The sequence below is a fragment of the Bombina bombina genome, chromosome 10 (genome assembly GCF_027579735.1).
Source record: "Bombina bombina isolate aBomBom1 chromosome 10, aBomBom1.pri, whole genome shotgun sequence".
Taxonomy (NCBI): domain Eukaryota; kingdom Metazoa; phylum Chordata; class Amphibia; order Anura; family Bombinatoridae; genus Bombina; species Bombina bombina.
The window spans coordinates 61,612,715-61,634,172 of NC_069508.1; the positions used below are offsets into that span (position 1 = coordinate 61,612,715).

Consider the following 21,458-nt stretch of genomic DNA (forward strand, 5'->3'; position numbering starts at 1 on the left):
TGTAAAGTGAGCGTTAGACCCTTTAATCACTGACTCCAAATACCAGCGGGCGGCCAAAACCAGCGTTAGGAGCCTCTAACGCTGGTTTTGACGGCTACCGCCGAACTCTAAATCTAGGCCTTTGGATGTTGTTAGAGCTTTGAAATATTATGTTGAAGCTACTAAGTCTTTCCGAAAGACTTCTAGTTTATTTGTTATCTTTTCCGGTTCTAGAAAAGGCCAGAAAGCTTCTGCCATTTCTTTGGCATCTTGGTTGAAATCTTTAATTCATCTTGCCTATGTTGAGTTGGGTAAAACTCCGCCTCAAAGGATTACAGCTCATTCTACTAGGTCAGTTTCTACTTCCTGGGCGTTTAGGAATGAAGCTTCGATTGATCAGATTTGCAAAGCAGCAACTTGGTCCTCTTTGCATACTTTTACTAAATTCTACCATTTTGATGTATTTTCTTCTTCTGAAGCAGTTTTTGGTAGAAAAGTACTTCAGGCAGCGGTTTCAGTTTGAATCTTCTGCTTATGTTTTTCATTAAACTTTATTTTGGGTGTGGATTATTTTCAGCAGGAATTGGCTGTCTTTATTTTATCCCTCCCTCTCTAGTGACTCTTGCGTGGAAAGATCCACATCTTGGGTAATCATTATCCCATACGTCACTAGCTCATGGACTCTTGCTAATTACATGAAAGAAAACATAATTTATGTAAGAACATACCTGATAAATTCATTTCTTTCATATTAGCAAGAGTCCATGAGGCCCGCCCTTTTTTTGGGGGTGGTTATGATTTTTGTATAAAGCACAATTATTCCAATTCCTTATTTTATATGCTTTCGCACTTTTTTATCACCCCACTTCTTGGCTATTCGTTAAACTGAATTGTGGGTGTGGTGAGGGGTGTATTTATAGGCATTTTGAGGTTTGGGAAACTTTGCCCCTCCTGGTAGGAATGTATATCCCATACGTCACTAGCTCATGGACTCTTGCTAATATGAAAGAAATGAATTTATCAGGTAAGTTCTTACATAAATTATGTTATATATATATATATATATATATATATATATACCATCAAAACAAGCAGCACTCCAAAGGTCCTTCATCCATATATCACCTTTATTAAGTGAACGTTTTCGGGCTAAAAACAGCCCGTCCTCAGACTTACAAGGTTATCTGAGGACGGGCTGTTTTTAGCCCGAAAACGTTCACTTAATAAAGGTGATATATGGATGAAGGACCTTTGGAGTGCTGCTTGTTTTGATGGTATTACTATTGTTGCTTTAAGCACCCAAGGCGGATATACCTGGGATCTGGAGTGCACTTTGCTGGATATATATATATATATACACACACACACTAGTCCTAAAGCCTGTGTACACGGGCCAAAATCCACATGGAACCCCCCTCTCTCTCCCTCCCTCCTTCCCCTTCCCTGCCGCTCTTAATTTTTTTTTCTGTAGGGCAGCGGTCCCACCTGTTCCCACCCCCTCCTGCCCTCCCTCCAGCGATGGGCCACTCACCTGCTTCCCTCCTAACCCTCCATCTGCACCGAAGCAGAGAGGGACACAGAATGTCCCTCTCTCCTTTGGTGGCTCTGCAAGACTATTTCTGCATACCCCACTCGTAGGGCATGCAGAAATAACGCAATCTCGCTACTTTTAAGGGAGATTGCAGCAGAGGGGTTAAGGCCTGTTTCACGCAGTCTCTAATGCGCATGACCACGTTCGCAGTCAGACACTGATCCTCACGTCTTTGCGGCCAGCTATGTTTGTGTCATGCTGCAGTCTCTACTGCGCATGACTGCATCAGACAAACATACCTGGCCTTATAATATAGGATATATATGTATGTATATATATATATATATATATATATATATATATATATATATATATATATATATATTGTGTTTTATGGTTATGTCCTTAGCCTAAAGGATGTCTATAGACACTTGCTTTTCACCTTTTCAGGACAGTTTCTTTTTCAGCTTACAACTACTCCTGGCTTATGTGGGTTAGATTACCTGTGTAACTCAGAAGTAATATGAGTCATCATTTGGATCATTTATATTAAATCACAAATCTGCCAACTCACATGGTTTGACCATGTGACACACGATTTGCTGTGTTTTCTCACGGTCACCCAGTGATCTACATAAATCACATGATGTGCTGGGGACCAATGAAAACAGCTAGGAGGCACCAGTGAGGGAGATAATTAAGAGGGGCAACCTGAGGAGGACATCAACTGCCAAGTTAGAAATAAAGTCCAGGTTTGCTTTAAGAGGCCCCTTGCCAAGGAGGACAATCCTTTGCATTGGTGGAGAGCTAACAGAGATAAATATCCCAGTTTGGCGAAATCTGAGCACCCTTTTCTCTGCTGCAGGCAAAATAGCAAAAAAAGAGCCAGCCTCAGCCAGGTGCATGTGGACCTATTGACATTTTTGTATTTCAATGCAAAGTTTCTGGAAGAGTGAATAACGAATAACAGAATGTTCTAAATAATGATTGTCTACCTCCTTCTTGTTCTACTTCTTTTTAAACAGTTTGTGGTTTTGTTTGCTTAATAGAAACGTGTTCTGGTGCTTTAAAATTTGACAAACAGTTTTAGTCTGAAGTTTATATTTGTCACACTTTTACTTTAAATATAGGAAAAAATGGTACTGATTTTTTTTTATTTATCTTATTAATCAAAAACATAATAGGCAGATTTAAAAAAAAAAAAAAACACTAGCATTTAGCATCACTAAAAATAAAGGCGACCATCATTCATTAGTTTAAAAAAAAATCCTGATGAATAAGCTAAACTAAGCTCCGGCCGCCCATGGAACAGCTCATTGAGGTGACATTTCTACCACTTAGCCAATAGCCATGCTAGCCTTCCTACAATTCCAAAGGGCAAGCATGGCTGTTGGCTAAGAGGTGGAAATGTCGCCTCATTAAAAAAACTGAGCTGTGGCTAGGGTTGCCACCCGCCCCGGTATCACTGGGACAGTCCAGGTCTGGGACTATATGTCCCGTTACTTGGAACTACCCTGAAATGCCCCGGGCTATGAACTCGGCGCAGCAAGCAGCAGTGAACACAGATTAAAAAAAATTAGCTAGCCAGGGGTGGGGGGTCAGCCTGTCAATGCTCAGACCATACGCCGCACACTGCATCAAATTTGTCTGCATGGCTGACGTCCCAGAAGGAAGCCTCTTCTAAAGATGATGCACAAGAAAGCCCGCAAACAGTTTTCTAAAGACAAGCAGACTAAGGACATGGATTAGTGGAACCATGTCCTGTGGTCTGATGAGACCAAGATAAACGTATTTCATTCAGATGGTGTCAATCGTGTGTGGCAGCAACCAGGTGAGGAGTACAAAGACAAGTGTGTTTTGCATACAGTCAAGCATGGTGGTGGGAGTGTTATGGTATGGGCCTGCATGAGTGCTGCCGAAACTGGGGAACTACAGTTCATTGAGGGAACCATGAATGCCAACATGTACTGTGACATACTGAAGCAGAGCATGATCCCCTCCCTTCGGAGACTGGTCCGCAGGGCAGTATTACAAAATAACGACCCCAAACACACCTCCAAGACGACGACTGCCTTGCTTGCTAAAGAAGCTGAGGGCAAAGGTGATGGACTGGCCAAGCATGTCTCCAGACCTGAACCCTTTTGAGCATCTGTGGGGCATCCTCAAACGGAAGGTGGGGGAGCGCAAGGTCTCTAACATCCACCAGCTCCGTGATGTTGTCATAGAGGAGTGGAAGAGGACTCCAGTGGCAACCTGTGAAGCTCTGGTGAACTCCATGCCAAAGAGGGTTAAGGCAGTGCTGGAAAATAATGGTGGCCACACAAAATATGGACACTTTGGGCCCAATTTTGACATTTCCCCTTAGGGGTGTACTCACATTTGTTGCTAACAGTTTAGACATTAATGGCTGTGTGTTGCGTTATTTTGAGGGGACAGCAAATGTACACTGTTATACAGGCTGGACACTCACTACTTTACATTGTAGCAAAGTGTCATTTCTTCAGTGTTGTCACATGAAAAGATATAATAAAATATTTGCAAAAATGTGAGGGGTGTACTCACTTTTGTGAGATACTGTATGTATTTACTGTGAATTCTTCTGCTTGCTCAGTAGGAGCTGGTGCCTCAAGGGTGTACTCACGTTTGTGAGATACTATGTGTATGTGTATATATATGTATGTATGTATGTATGTGTATATATATATATATATATATATCCCCTTAAAGGGATAGTAAACCCAAAAACTTTTTAAATCTTTATTAAAACTTCAATAAGTACCTGTTAAATTTTTTCACTCGTTTTCTAGTTATTCTAAATCAAATATCTTTATATTGCCAAGCCCATTTTTATCACATTATGTGGACCCTATAATGATGTTCTACCTAGGTAGAAACATCATGGCGGTCCGCATGCGCATATAATTATTTTAATAGTAACGCATGCGCATTTTGGCCCCTCAGTCCTAGCGTGACCGTCACTATTCTGGCACAGGAAGCAGGGCAGACTTCATGATCGTGACATCAACATTGGTGGGAGTGGCGCACCAGAGCACTGAAGATTCACGGAACACAAGCACATTGGGGAATCATCTGTGTTACTTTACTAGAGGTAAATATAATAAGTACCCCTAGGCTAACAAGCAAGTTGATTTGATCTTAGTAAAAGGACGTTACCCCTAGACTATCATTTTTTTTAACCCCTAGAAAAACGAGCATGTTTTTTTCTTATAAGGCAGTGACTTATAAGAGTGACTAACCAGCAATTATTTTTAACCCCTAGACTAACGAGCAAGTTGTTTTGTTCTTACAACACTCAGATTAATCGCAGGAGCTGCAAAGATTAAAAGCAATAGCAAATTCAGATGCGACTAAAGTTAATTATTAACATCTGAATTTGCTATTGCTTTTAATCTTTGCAGCTCCTGCGATTAATCTGAGTGTTGTAAGAACAAAACAACTTGCTTGTTAGTCTAGGGGTTAAAAATAATTGCTGGTTAATTACTCTTATAAGTCACTGCCTTATAAGAAAAAAACATGCTCGTTTTTCTAGGGGTTAAAACAAATGATAGTCTAGGGGTAACGTCCTTTTACTAAGATCAAATCAACTTGCTCGTTAGCCTAGGGGTACTTATTATACTTACCTCTAGTAAAGTAACACAGATGATTCCCCAATGTGCTTGTGTTCCGTGAATCTTCAGCGCTCTGGTGCGCCACTCCCACCAATGTTGATTTCACTATCATGAAGTCTGCCCATCTTCCTGTGCCAGAATAGTGACGGTCATGCTAGGACTGAGGGGCCAAAATGCGCATGCGTTACTATTAAAGATCTTAGATGAAGAATAATTAGAAAACGAGTGAAAAAATTTAACAGGTACTTATTTGAAATATGTCACATAAATAATGAAGTTTTAATAAAGATTTAAAAAGTTTTTGGGTTTACTATCCCTTTAAGGACACAGCTTCAGCTCAAGGGTATACATTATGTGTATGTGTTTTCGCTGTGTTTAAACTATGCTCTTCCATGTGAGTGATAGAAAAATAATATATAAAGTACATATATATATATATATATATATATATATATATATATATATATATATAGTACAGTGCATCTTTGGATGATACATTGACTGTTACTGGAGAAGCTCACTTACAATTTGCTACTAAGATGATTGAAATCACTTCCTGATCTTCTGTTATAAGCTCTTCTTACATTGGCTTTGTTACTTTTTTCTGCAGGATCATCTGTTGTTACCAGCCACCAACAGGAATAAAACCTCCAGACCGAAAATGTCTATAATTCTACCTTCACCAAACGTGAATGGTAAGTAAAGTACTCTGTAAACACTTTAGGCTGATTCATACTGGAGAGGTGAGAGTTTAATTAAATAACTTAATATTAAAGGGGCATGAAACCCCCAAAAAATAAATTCATGAGTCAGAGTATACAATTTTAAACAGCTCTCCAATTTATTTCTAATATCAATTTGGCTTCATTCTCTTGGCATCCTTTATTGGAGGAGTTGCAATGCTCTACTCGGAGCTTGCTGAACACATTGGTAACCAATAAGCAGAATAATATAATAATAATTTAATAATATAATTTGATATAATCAAAGTTGTTTAAAATTGTCTGAATCACGAAAGAAAAAATGTGGGTTTCTTGTCCCTTTAAGATGATTATGTATTGGTATTATTGTCCGTAAATTAAATCCTGTGAGAAATAGTAATATTTTGCATAAACGTTAGCTGTGTTATGGGAAACAAGGGTGTGTTTGTTGAATATAGTGCTTTGGCTCTTTCTATGAAGAAATAAGAAATTTGTGTGAGTGCATTTTATCCATATTTTTTTACCTGAAAAACATTATGCTAAAGCTGTTTTATTTGATGCGTGTTGAGCTCCTTTGACGTGGAATAGGGAAGTAAAAAAATAAAATGCGCTACCATGAGGGACGGCTAATTAAAATGAAAGACCTCAATGTTTAAGGTGTATTTTATTTGAAGATGTTTATTCAAAAATAGTTGTATAGTAATAGGTAAAAGCAGTCATCACAATAGAATAAGGTATTACTAAATATGTTTATATGTTTCTCCAATACACATTATTTACTGCCACTTTAATTTTACATTTCTGGCTAGAAACATAATTCAGGGATATGATTGTTTGTGTTAAATGGGTCACCTTTTTAATTGAATTAATTTAAGCTCAATTGGGGCTTCTTTATTGTAAATCAAGTAGAATCTGTATAGGTTGAACTTGATGGACTTCTGTTTTCTTTCAATCTCATCTACTATGTTACTAAGTATTACTGGTAACATTATTACTGGAAACATCTACATTAAAGTGTAGTGATGGCTAACTTTGGAACCCCTGATGTTTCGGAACTACATTTCCCATGATGCTCAACTAGACTACAACAGGCCTAAGCATCATGGGAAATGTAGTTTCAAAATATCTGGGGTGCCAAGGTTAGCCATTACTGGTATAGTGTAATCCAGCGCACTGATCAAGGGTTAATCAAGGGTTACGTACATGATCAGAGTGGGAATGATTGTCTGTATGACATTCTTCTTTAGAGAATTATAAATTATTTTATCTTATGTTAATTTAGTAATGTTGTGCTGGGGGTTTTATTTGGTACAGTTTTAACTAAAAAATATTTTCAAATAAAAATAGTGGCTCCTAAGGGTACATAAAATTAAAAAGGGTACTTAAAATAAAAAAAGAACCAGCAGGCTAAAATATGACCTAGTGTAAAGAGTTCTAGAGATCTTCTGTACAGAGTGAATTTGCAAATGAGATTTATTGGATGTGATCAAGGAAATGTTGGATCTTATTTCATAGTACATGAGGGTAATTTGAATAATGGCAATTATTTTAATGGTAGAGAATTAGCGAAATCCAAGACCTCAGCTATCATTTTTATACTCATTTTTTTTCTTCATTCTCTCTCCTATAAAAAATAGCAATAGATCATGAGTACAAAGGGATGTGCTGTTACGTCATATTTCAGACATTTCTAAATGAAAGACATTTCCACATACCTTATGCTGAAGCCCCCCCCCCCCCCCCCCCCACACACACACACACATACACGATTGGCTGGAGATTTTCACTAGTCCTAGATGACTGGAAATTTGGCTTTTTCCTATCTGTAATATTGTTATTTTCTTTATTTGTTTAGCGCTGCAATGTTCTGTAGCTCTGGGTACAGAGATAGGGGGATAAAATGACAAAGATTTGTAACAAGATAAGATACAAAACACATAACTGACTAAACAAATCTAGAACAGGAGGAGGAGGGCCCTGCTCTGGAGAGCTCACAGTCTACAGGTTGAGGAAATTTGGGGTAATTTGTCACATGGATTGTAGTTACAACAGTGAGTCAAAGCAGTTCAAGATTTTTTTGGCTGGGATGAAAAACAGAGGAGAGATTAAAAGCCTCTCTGAATAGGTGGGTTTTCAAAGAGCGTCTGAAGCTACACAAGGATTGAGACAGTCTGATGGAGCCGGGTAGAGATTTCCAGAGGACAGGATTAGAGCGTGAGACTTCATAGAGGTGAAAGAGGGACATAGAGATAATAGGAGTGAAGAAACGTATTTCAGAGGTTGATCAAAGAGGACGGGTCAGGGAATATTTAAGATGAGAGAGGAAATATATTTGGGACTCAGGAGTGAGGCTGTTGAGCGATTGACATGGTCCATAGAAACTCCAAAAAAGCAACTTAATTTTTCTTTAAAATGCTGCAAGCTTCCTTCACAAGCATTTTCAAGAAACCCTTGGTTATAGAATTTGCTTTGTTGGGGTGTGGGACAAGCAAGTTTTCTTCATAAAATCAGGTTTAAAGGTACATAATACTAATATGCTAAATCACTTAAAAGTGAGGCAGCATAACTGTAAAAAAAAAGCTGACAAGAAGATATCACCTCAGCATCGTTTTATCTCTAAATTTCTTCTGCTCACAATAGAAATTGCTCTTTTATCTTTCATCTATTGTCCAGCTGCATGTTTAAAAAAAACAAACGGCCAATCAGCTTCATCAGTGCTGAATTCTCGTGAGATTTTATTGTAAACTTCCCTAAACTAAATAGGGAAATAAAATGACTCTGCCTGCACATGCCAGATGCACGCTCCCTTGCAAGTCCTTGGACTAGCATCCTGATAGGCTGTTTAAAGTTTTTTTTACTGTGGTATGTTGCCACACAAGCCCTCCCAGCCCCCCTCAGACCAAAGCTCTACCATAGACCCTAATCTTGATCCTACCATGTATATTTTTCACAACTAAGCAGTCATTTTACCCTTTGACTGGCAGTAACCTAAAAAACAATAATTGTAACTCTTTGGTTGCCAGTAACACACGTAAACAGTAGAGATTTACCCCCCATGCCTGCTCCTAACTTCTTTCTGCAACATATTTATAACGCATTAAGGCGTAGGAGGCATTTAACATTTAGTAAAAACTCAGGAACTATTATGTCCATTATTTATGGGAAGATTTTACTTGATACCCTGCTAAAATACTGGACTTCCAATTTAAATACTAGATTGAATTTAAATATTGGATTGTCCAGTTGAATACTGGACACCTGGCAACTTTACTTGGGGAGTTTCAGTGGTCAGCACATTTGAATTTAGCTGAAATGACTATTTCTTGGGTATTTTAACAATCTAATCTGAACTGATGATGTTTATTCAGGCGTCCTTAGGAGGACTGTGTCCATAACACATCATTTACTGGACAGAAACCAAGTCTCAAGCTTAGAAATTCATGAATTGTTGTGCCTTCCGTGCCAACCACCAATATTTGTTTCAATTTTCAATCCATTGTCTGAATTACAATAAAAAAATCAAACTTTCTTTATATATGTGTTTTTCAGCTCCAAGTCACCCATGTAAACACAAATTTATTGCATGTTGTGCCAGAAACGGACTTAAGACTTTCAGCATTTCTTGTACCCTTCCCAGCGCTAAATAAACCCTTAAAATTATTATTTTTCCATCGCCTGAGTGATGGAAATGTTTCCTTATGATGTTAAAATTCCATGAAACTCTTGCAGAATCCTTCAACAACAATTATAGTTTCTTGAGAAGTGGGATAAGAATGATAATAAATGGCAGTGGAATATATAGTTCAGACTTTTATTGTGTTTTAGTCTAGAAATTTCGGTTTGATGCCAAATGAGTTTAAGACACACAATGCAGGCATACTGTTTACTAATATATAGAACTTGCTTGATTGAAAGGGACATTCTATTCAGAATGTAATCCTCAGAAATGGAAAATAAAACAAGATTGCTGCATACATATTTATTTTAGCCACATTTGCCGTGAAATAACTCCTGAAAATTGAGTTTAATTTCTAGATTTGTCTCCATCAGTATGGAGAAATGTAACTGACCCTGCAACATTCTACGTAGAGATTTCTTAGATTAGATGACAACTTTATTTATAGCTGTCCGTAATTGTCAAAAGATACCAGGAACATGAATTCCACCAAAAGTGGTGTCCCTAGACTGCGCTCAAATTTGAAAAACCTAGAATAATGGGACACATGATCTGTCTCTTTAACAGTGTACAAATTACTTCTATTATCAAATTGACTTTGATTTTGGGGCATTCTTTGTTAAAAAGATACCTAGGTACGTTAACCTGTCTAGAGCACTACAATAGTGGAAAAAACTGCTGTCATCTAGTGCTTTTGCAAATGTGAAACATTGTTAAAAATATTCTTGAAAAACTGCTGCCTTATAGCACTTCAGACACGTGCACGCTCTTGATGCTACCTACCTGCGTTTCACCAATAGATAACAAGAGAGCAAAGGTGATTTTGCAATGTTTTGCAGTCTAGAGATGCACCCAATTGTGTATCTTTTCTAGTTTGCTGTGGTCATATAGGGATATATGTAAATTAACTTATGCACTGATCAAGCAGTCACTGTGCAGCATTTTGCAGAGAAGAAGGGTCCTGTAGGAACAGAATAGAGAGAGGTGCCAAAATAGGACAATATTTTCTGTACAGGCAATCACACAGAACAATAACCAACCCCTAAGGGGGACTACTCACAAGAGCAGCGGCACAACCAGAGTGCCGAACACAGCAGATCGGGACCAACAGAGTCGCCTGATAGACTCCCACACACGCTACTGGTCTCGTCACGTGGTATTGAGAACGTCAATCCCAACAGCAGGAGCACCTGGGGAGGAACCGATCACCAATCCGCCAGGGAGGTGTGTAAAAGGCATCTTGACAGGCTCGGAAGGGATTACTCCAGTCCCGCAGGAAACAAAATAAATATAGCAATAGAGCAAGCGTTGTAAAAAGTGACTAGTTTATTGTAAAAGTACACTTAAAAACACAGCAACGCGTTTCTCAGCAAAAAATGTGCCGTTTCATCAGGCTGTAAATACAATTAAAACCTCTTGCTCTATATAACTAAACCACTAACCAATTATGGGACAGCATCAGTACACGCCTCTCCACGAGTGGGTAACAAACTAAAGTGTAACACCCAACCCCAATGGATACAAATCTGCAATAAACAAGTGTGTAGTGATGCCGCCCATTAATAGATAGACATAAGCTTTGAGTACATAAATGTTCAAGTCATAAATGAAAACAAAAACCATGATAATCACAATACATAGTATCGAACTTCCAAGTGGTTAAGTGAATATTTATAACAAACATACAAATATATAAAAAGAAATGAAATAACTAATTTCAATTAGAATATCAGTTTTAAAATCGGAATACACATTCAATGCAACATAATTATTGTGTTCCTGACATCAATTAATAGGTCCTACTAAGGACTCAAATATCGGTACAATAACTGACAGAATTGTCATACGCTGTTTGATAGCGCAATGGACGTATAGGATACAAAAATTACAATCATGGATTACAAAACAGTATTCATTGGTGATGATGTAGCATATACCTACATTTCATAAATTAATAAAAAAAAGTATAAAATAAATAAAATAGTAGACCTATACCGGACTCTCGTATTAACCAGAATATAGATAAAACATGTGAGAGTTACTGTGTATATGGTGGCTGACCCATTGGGGAAGCCCATAATAGCTAGAATATAATATATGAAAACATCAACATATATCCAATATATTTTATACTTTTTTTTTATTAAAGGGACATAATACTCCTATGCTAAATCACTTTAAACTGATGCAGTATAACTGTAAAAAGCTGACAGGACAATATCACCTGATCATCTTTATGTAAAAAAGGAAGATATTTTACCTCACAATTTCCTCAGCTCAGCAGAGTAAGTTCTGTGTAAAAAGTTATACTCAGCTGCTCCCAGCTGCAGGTAAAAAAAAAAAAATGAAGAAATGAACAGCAGCCAATCAGCATCAGCAGTGCTGAGGTCATGAACTTTTACTGTGATCTCATGAGATTTCATTGTTACACTGAATAGGGAAATAACATGAGTGCACGAGGCTCATCCTTTCAGCTGTCCCGGGACATACATACTAATATGCTGCTTAGAAGTCCTTTACAATGGGATGTGGCTACTGAGGAACTTTTGAGGTAAAATATCTTTCTTTTTTACATAGAGATGTTCAGGTGATATTTTCTAGTCAGCTTTTTACAGCTATACTGCATCACTTTCAAGTGTTTAAACATTTGGGTATTATGGCCCTTTAATTTATGAAATGTAATATTATATATGAAAACATCAACGTATACCCAAAATATTTTATACTTTTTTTTATTAATTTATGAAATGTAGGTATATGCTACATCATCACCAATGAATACTGTTTTGTAATCCATGATTGTAATTTTTGTAGAGCTTACCGGCAGCTTTATACATTAAATTATTGCAAAGAAATTATATGTAAAAGCTCCTTTTACCAGAACGCCGCTCTTTGCTCTACTGAGCGGGTCTGTTTTTTCCATTAATATGAATGTAGCTCGCTCCTGCTACTAGACCAGAGCGTGAGCGAGCTACATTCATTTTAATGGCGCGACCGGGCACACTGTGACTAGACAGTGTTGCCGCGATGCGCTGTGGAAAAACCAGACCCGTTCAGTAGAGCAAAGAGCGGCGTTCTGGTAAAAGGAGCTTTTACATATAATTTCTTTGCAATAATTTAATGTATAAAGCTGCTCTAATACATTAGAGTATGTCATTTTTAAAGGAATTGAAACCCAATTTGTTTATTTCATGATTCAGATAGCGCATGCGTTTTCAAACAACTTTCTAATTTACTTCTGTTATCAATTTTACTTCTTTCTCTTGGTATCTCTTGTTAGAAAGCAGAGACGTATGCTCAGAAGCCGGCCCATTTCAGGAGCACTAGATGGCAGCAGTTTTGTAAGACTGTTATCCATTTGCAAGAGCACTAGATGGCAGCACTGTTTCCTGCCATGTAGTGCTCCACATGCCTACCTAGGTATCTCTTTAACAAAGAATATTATGGGAACAAAGCAAATTTGATAATAGAAGTAAATTAGAAATGTTTTTAAAATGTTATGCTCTGTCTGAATCACAAAAGAAAAAATTGAGTTTCATATATCTTTAATATTTGCAGCGCTGTAATGCTATGTTTAACCCCCCCAAAAAAACAGTTTAAACACATGCTTAAAGACCTACAGAGCACTGCTGGTGCAGAGTGGAAACTGCTGGTTACATGACTACTGTGTAACTAGCACTGCTGTTTGTATCAGCAGCCGTTTCAGCTCAGGACCAGCAGTGCTCTGCAGAACCAGAGTGGTACTTCTAGTGTGTGCAGGGTTGCTAGTCTTAAAATGAATGCTGTAATGAATTACAACATGTCACTGCAATTTTTAAAAAAAAATAATTTCTTCAAGAAGTGACGTTTCCACCTCGTATCCAATAGCCGTGCTAGCCATATGGCACTCAACACGCTCTGAATTTGTTTTTTTAGAGTGCCTTATGGCTATTTTATACAAGGTGGAAACGTCACTTCTTGAAAAATAAAAATACATTTGTTGTGATGGCCAAAGAAGGGTAATGTAAGACAACGATTAAACTAATCAAATTTGGTTACAGAAAATATTTCATTAAAATCATGAATGAAGGTCCTATTTATTGCATCCATTCAGTATAGCGTTACCGGATGGTTTAAATTTACCATCACTTTAAAGGGACACTGACCCACATTTTTTCTTTTGTGATTCATATAGAGCATGACATTTTAAGCAACATTCTAATTTACTCCTATTATCAAATTCTCTTCATTCTCTTGGTATCTTTATTTGAAATGCAAGAATGTAAGTTTAGATGCCGGCCTATTTTTGGTGAACAACCTGGGTTGTCCTTGCTGATTGGTGGATAATTCATCCACCAATTAAAAAGTGCTGTCCAGAGTTCTGAACAAAAAAAAAAAAAGAAGCTTAGATGCCTTCTTTTTCAAATAAAGATAGCCAGAGAACGAAGAAAAATGTATAAAAGGAGTAAATTAGAAAGTTGCTTAAAATTGCATGCTCTATCTGAATCACGAAAGAAAAAATTTGGGTTCAGTGTCCCTTTAAGTTCAGAAATGTTCAGTATAAGTGGAGATACAATAGACAATATCACATATTTCAAATGAGAAAGTAAAAAGGAAGGAGCTATTTGTAAACAGTTTAATACACTCCAGTAGGTAAAATGGATAATTGTGAACACATTAAAGGGGAGAAAAAGTAGTTCTCTGAATTTTACAAAACGGATAAATAGTGCTGGATGGGTTAGGAGCCAGATGAAAATAAAAAAATAAAAATATTACTGAAGGCCACTTTTGGCCTTTTAAAGAGACCGGAAACCCCAACATTTTTGTTCATGAATTTAAAGGTGTCTTAAAATGATATGCTCTATCCAAATCATGCAAGTTTAATTTTGACTTTCCTATCCCTTTAAGGTTTAGTATGGTGTAACCCAGGGCTTGACAATTGCTGAAGCCAGGGAGATACTTGCTCCTAGAATTTAACCCCTGGCTCCTAACTTTTGGTGTATTTTCCACATATCTATATACAAATATCACTGTCTAGCTCCTAAAGGTATGTTTTTTTCCTAAATTATAAACAGATTTGTCAACTCCTGGTGTAACCTGATCTATTAAGTAACATCGCCCACTGATTTTTGCCTCAGTTTGAAGTCTCCCTGAGGAAATACTAGTTAGCTCCCTTAAATGTAGCCTTTTAAAGGGAATATTTTAGAAAGTACAAGTGGCTTCTCATTATTTTACTTCCTATCTGTATTTTGAAGCCATTTAACATACCCATGTCACATGACATAAGTTCACATCAATTACAAATGCTTTGAAAGATTGTTATTCTTCCTTAGGACCACATTAAATAAAATGTTTAACAAACTGAGGCCTAGATTTAGAGTTTGGCGGTAGCCGTGAAAACCAGCGTTAGAGGCTCCTAACGCTGGTTTTAGGCTACCGCCGGTATTTGGAGTCAGTCAGGAAAGGGTCTAACGCTCACTTTCCAGCCGCAACTTTTCCATACCGCAGATCCCCTTACGTCAATTGCGTATCCTATCTTTTCAATGGGATCTTTCTAACTCCGGTGTTTAGAGTCGTGGCTGAAGTGAGCGTTAGAAATCTAACGACAAAACTCCAGCCGCAGAAAAAAGTCAGTAGTTAAGAGCTTTTTGGGCCGGTTTATAAAGCTCTTAACTACTGTGCTCTAAAGTACACTAACACCCATAAACTACCTATACACCCCTAAACCGAGGTCCCCCCACATCGCCGCCACTCTATTACATTTTTTTAACCCCTAATCTGCTGACCGCCACCTACGTTATACTTATGTACCCCTAATCTGCTGCCCCTAACACCGCGGACCCCTATATTATATTTATTAACCCCTAACCTGCACCCCACAACGTCGTCGCCAGCTACCTACAATAATTAACCCCTAATCTGCCGACCGCAAAGCGCCGCTACCTACGTTATCCTTATGTACCCCTAATCTGCTGCCCCTAACACCGCCGACCCCTATATTATATTTATTAACCCCTAATCTGCCCCCCTCAACGTCGTCTCCACCTGCCTAAGCTAATTCTAACCCTAACCCCCCCCTAAGTTAAATATAATTTTATTCTAACGAAATAAATTAACTCTTATTAAATAAATTATTCCTATTTAAAGCTAAATACTTACCTGTAAAATAAACCCTAATATAGCTACAATATAAATTATAATTATATTATAGCTATTTTAGGATTTATATTTATTTTACAGGTAACTTTGTATTTATTTTAACCAGGTACAATAGCTAAAGAACTATTTAATAGCTAAAATAGTTAAAATAATTACAAAATTACCTGTAAAATAAATCCTAACCTAAGTTACAATTAAACCTAACACTACACTATCAATAAATTAATGAAATAAAATACCTACAATTACCTACAATTAAACCTTACACTACACTATCAATACATTAATTAAATACAATACCTACAAATAACTACAATTAAATAAACTAACTAAAGTACAAAAAATAAAAAAGAACTAAGTTACAAAAAATAAAAAAATATTTACAAACAGAAAAATATTACAACAATTTTAAACTAATTACACCTACTCTAAGCCCCCTAATGAAATTACAAAGCCCCCCAAAATAAAAAAATGCCCTACCCTATTCTAAATTACAAAAGTTCAAAGCTCTTTTACCTTACCAGCCCTGAACAGGGCCCTTTGCGGGGCATGCCCCAAGTAATTCAGCTCTTTTGCCTGTAAAATAACACATACAATACCCCCCCCCAACATTACAACCCACCACCCACATACCCCTAATCTAACCCAAACCCCCCTTAAATAAACCTAACACTAAGCCACTGAAGATCTTCCTACCTTATCTTCACCTCACCGGGTATCACCGATCGGTCCTGGCTCCAAAATCTTCATCCAACCCAAGCGGGGGCTGGCGATCCATAATCCTGCGGCTGAAGAGGTCCAGAAGAGGCTCCAAAGTCTTCATCCTATCCGGGAAGAAGAGGCTTTCCAGACCGGCAACCATCTTGATCCAAGAGGCATCTTCTATCTTCATCCGATGAGGAACGGCTCCATCGTGAAGACCTCCAGCGCTGATCAATCTTCTTCCGACGACGTCCAACTGAAGAATGACGGTTCCTTTAAGGGACGTCATCCAAGATGGCGTCCCTCGAATTCCGATTGGCTGATAGGATTCTATCAGCCAATCGGAATTAAGGTAGGAAAATTCTGATTGGCTGATGGAATCAGCCAATCAGAATCAAGTTCAATCCGATTGGCTGATCTGATCAGCCAATCAGATTGAGCTCACATTCTATTGGCTGATCGGAACAGCCAATAGAATGTGAGCTCAATCTGATTGGCTGATCGGATCAGCCAATCGTATTGAACTTGATTCTGATTGGCTGATTCCATCAGTCAATCAGAATTTTCCTACCTTAATTCCGATTGGCTGATAGAATCCTATCAGCCAATCGGAATTCGAGCGACGCCATCTTGGATGACGTCCCTTAAAGGAACCGTCATTCGTTGGGAAGTCGTCGGTGAAGATGGATGTTCCGCGTCGGCGGGATGAACATGGATCCGGAAGAAAGAAGATTGAAGATGCCGCTTGATAGAAGACTTCAGCCGGATCATGGACCTCTTCAGCTCCCGCTTGGATGAAGACTTCATCCGGATCATGGACCTCTTCAGCTCCCGCTTGGATGAAGACTTCAGTCGGATCATGGACATCTTCAGCCCCCTGCTTGGGCTTGGATCAAGACATCGGAGGAGCTCTTCTGGATCGATCGGTGAACCCGGCGTGGTGAAGATAAGGTAGGAAGATCTTCAGGGGCTTAGTGTTAGGTTTATTTAAGGGGGGTTTGGGTTAGATTAGGGGTATGTGGATGGTGGGTTGTAATGTTGGGGGGGGGTATTGTATGGTTTTTTTTTACAGGCAAAAGAGCTGAATTTTTTGGGGCATGCCCCGCAAAGGGCCCTTTTAAGGGCTGGTAAGGTAAAAGAGCTTTGAACTTTTGTAATTTAGAATAGGGTAGGGCATTTTTTTATTTTGGGGGTCTTTGTTATTTTATTAGGGGGCTTAGAGTAGGTGTAATTAGTTTAAAATTGTTGTAATTTTTTTTCTAATGTTTGTAAATATTTTTTTATTTTTTGTAACTTAGTTCTTTTTTATTTTTTGTACTTTAGTTAGTTTATTTAATTGTATTTATTTGTAGGAATTGTATTTAATTTATTTATTGATAGTGTAGTGTTAGGTTTAATTGTAGATCATTGTAGGTATTTTATTTAATTAATTTATTGATAGTGTAGTGTTAGGTTTAATTGTAACTTAGGTTAGGATTTATTTTACAGGTAATTTTGTAATTATTTTAACTAGGTAACTATTAAATAGTTATTAACTATTTAATAGCTATTGTACCTGGTTAAAATAATTACAAAGTTGCCTGTAAAATAAATATTAATCCTAAAATAGCTACAATGTAATTATAATTTATATTGTAGCTATATTAGGGTTTATTTTACAGGTAAGTATTTAGCTTTAAATAGGAATAAGTTATTTAATAAGAGTTAATTTATTTCGTTAGAATAAAATTATATTTAATTTAGGGGGGGTTAGGGTTAGAATTAGCTTTAGGGGTTAAAAAATGTATTAGAGTAGCGGTGAGCTCCGATCGGCAGATTAGGGGTTAATACTTGAAGTTAGGTGTCGGCAATGTTAGGGAGGGCAGATTAGGGGTTAATACTATTTATTATAGGGTTATTGAGGCGGGAGTGAGGCGGATTAGGGGTTAATATATTTATTATTGTAGCGCTCAGGTCCGGTCGGCAGATTAGGGGTTAATAAGTGTAGTTAGGTGGAGGCGACGGGGGCGGCAGATTAGGGGTTAATAAATATAATATAGGGGTCGGCGGTGTTAGGGGCAGCAGATTAGGGGTACATAGGGATAATGTAAGTAGCGGCGGTTTACGGAGCGGCAGATTAGGGGTTAAAAAAAATATGCAGGTGATAGCGGGGGCGGCAGAATAGGGGTTAATAAGTGTAAGGTTAGGGGTGTTTAGACTCAGGGTACATGTTAGGGTGTTAGGTGCAGACGTAGGAAGTGTTTCCCCATAGGAAACAATGGGGCCGCGTTAGGAGCTGAACGCGGCTTTTTTGCAGGTGTTAGGTTTTTTTCAGCTCAAACAGCCCCATTGTTTCCTATGGGGGAATCGTGCACGAGCACGTTTTTTGAGGCTGGCCGCGTCCGTAAGCACCGCTGGTATCTAGAGTTGCAGTGGCGTTAAATTATGCTCTACGCTCCCTTTTTGGAGCGTAACGCACTGAAAACCCTGCCATTCTGTGAACTCTAAATACCAGCGGTATTTAAAAGGTGCGGCCAGAAAAAAGCATGCGTTAGCTACGCGGGTCCTTACCGACAAAACTCTAAATCTAGGCGGGAGATAGTTAATTCGAGGAAAATACTGTTTTAATACTTGGAAGAAAATCTCTCTTTTTTTTCATTAAAAACACATTCTCTACAAGTTGAAAAGCCAGTTACAGTACAATTTGTTAGCATGTATAAATTTGTATATAAACTGCAAATCCTCCTGCTTGAGAGAAATCTGATCAGTCTGACAGTCCATCAGTTTTGTAACCTTTCAGTGAAAGTTAGCATAACCTCCATAGAGTAACACATACTTACAGTTTATATAGTAGTCTGTTTTACCAATGAAGATTCTTAGGGGCATGGACTAGTTATTTTTAGATGGCTGTTTTACTAATTAAATTGTGATTATTCTCAGGTGTGGCTTTCTTATAGTGTGTGATAATATTACTGTATTAAATATATTCTTATACAGATATAATCTGTTTTGTTTATTTTTTGATCAGTCCAGACCAGCCTTTTTTAGGCGCCTACAGTTTTTCTTTTATTTTAGCCGATTTATCAGGTGTCTGGCGGACATGATCCGCTGTAGTGATCATGTCCTTCAATGTTTGTGGGATATCAGCACTGCTGTTACTTGATCAGTGCACGAGAGACGGGGTATAACTGCAATTTCCCCCAAATTAAATATAGCGAACGTAGAGTCACCAGCACTGTTAGTATTTCATAAATCTTTAATGGAAAAAGTATAAAACAGCAACGTTTCTGGGTTTTAACCCCTTAATCATGCATGATTAAGGGGTTAAAACCCCGAAACGTTGCTGTTTTATACTTTTTCCATTAAAGATTTATGAAATACTAACAGTGCTGGTGACTCTACGTTCGCTGTAGTGATCATGTCTGCCAGACATAGATAAATGCCGACAGCATACGCTGTCAGCATTTACCATTGCACAAGCAGTTCTAGTGAACTTCTTGTGCAAGACCGCCCCCTGCAGATTCACCGCCAATCGGCCACTAGCAGGAGGTGTCAATAAACCCGATCGTATGAGATCAGGCAGATTAATGTCTGCAACCTCAGAGCGGCAGACGAGTTAAGGAGTAGGGGCCTAAGGGCTTGCACGGAAACAAGAGTATACGGCCCCATTCGGGCCGTGATAAATCGGCCCCTTAGTGTTTTGAGAAAAAGGAATAAGGGAAAGGCAACAATATTCTTTGCTGCTCCTGTGCTGAGAATGGGAATAACAGTGTTAAAAGGATAGTAAAGTCAAAATTTGAGGATGAAGCAAATTTGATAAGAATAAAATTGGAAAGTTGTTTAAAATTGCATGCTGTGTCTGAATTATGAAATGTTTAAAGGGACATGAAACCAAAAAAAATTCTTTCATGATTTAGGTAGAACATACAATTTTAAACAACGTTCAAGTTTACTTCTATGATCAAATTTGCTTCATTCTCTTGGTATAATTTGTTGAAGGAGCAGCAATGCACGACTGGTTTCTAACTAAACATATGAGTGATCCAATGACAATCGGTGTATATATATATGCAGCCACCAATCAGCAGCTAGAACCTAGGCTATTTGCTGCTCCTGAGCTTACCTAGATAAACCTTTCAATAAAGGATAACAAGAGAAGGAAGCAAATTAAATAATAGTAGTAAATAGGAAAGTCATTTAAAATCACTTGCTTTTTCTAAATCATGAAATAAAAATATTGGGTTTCATGTCCCTTTAACTTTGACTTCAATGTCCCTTTAATGGTATAGTAAAGACAAAAATAAACTTGCATGGTTCAGATAGAGCATGTCACTTTTAAATTTACTTCTATTTTCAAATGTGCTTTGCTCTTTTGGTATCCCTTGTTAAAAAAGAATACGCACATTTCCCCCCCCCCCCTTCCCTCCTCAATGAAGAAGCTAGATATATAGTTCATAGAAAAGCACAGTATATGTTATGTGTAACAGGTTATTGCATATCGTTATAAAGTTTTGTGTATGGAAACTGGAGATGCTTATTCCCTGTATTCGCCATAGGCGGGTTGATATTGTCTAGTGTGTACTCTTCAACTGGAAGAGAGAGGGGCCCCTGGACTACCTCTCTTGTTAAGGACTAACCCATGAGCCCGGAGGCCAATATTCTTGTTTCTGGTGAAACCCAGGATAACTACAATGGACTGAAACTATGGACCCTTTCAATGGACATCCTTATCCGAAGGGGCCTTGGGTGTCTATATAATGTTGTTTCCATGAAGTTTGCCAATTTGTACTGTCTCCAGTTTTCAAATAAAAGTTTTTTTCCAAAAAAAAAAAAAGAATACGCACATATCCTACACTAGTGGGAGTTAGCTGCTGATTGGTGCCTGTATACATTTGTTTTGTGATTGGCTAATTAGATGCCTGTAGTGCAAGGCTGTTCCTTCAGCAAAGGATAACAAAAGAATGAAGCAAATTTGATAATAGAAGTAAATTTGTGTTTCTTTTCTGGGGATAATCCTATGTTGACTTAAAGGGACACTAAACCCAACATTTTTCTTTCATGATTCAGATAGAGAATACAATTTTAAACAACATTCCAATTTACTCCTATTATCTAATTTGCTT

At 37.9% G+C, this 21,458-nt stretch overlaps 1 protein-coding gene across 1 annotated transcript in view; it reads left to right on the forward strand.

Annotated features, from left to right (window-relative positions):
• The window catches only part of LOC128641456 (cyclic AMP-dependent transcription factor ATF-6 alpha), a 351,342-nt gene that overhangs the window by 248,766 nt on the left and 81,118 nt on the right, over positions 1 to 21,458 (forward strand). The window contains exon 15 of the mRNA XM_053694096.1: positions 5,750 to 5,834. Within this exon, the coding sequence (XP_053550071.1) occupies positions 5,750 to 5,834 (85 nt within the window). The remainder of the gene's footprint in view (positions 1 to 5,749; positions 5,835 to 21,458) is intronic.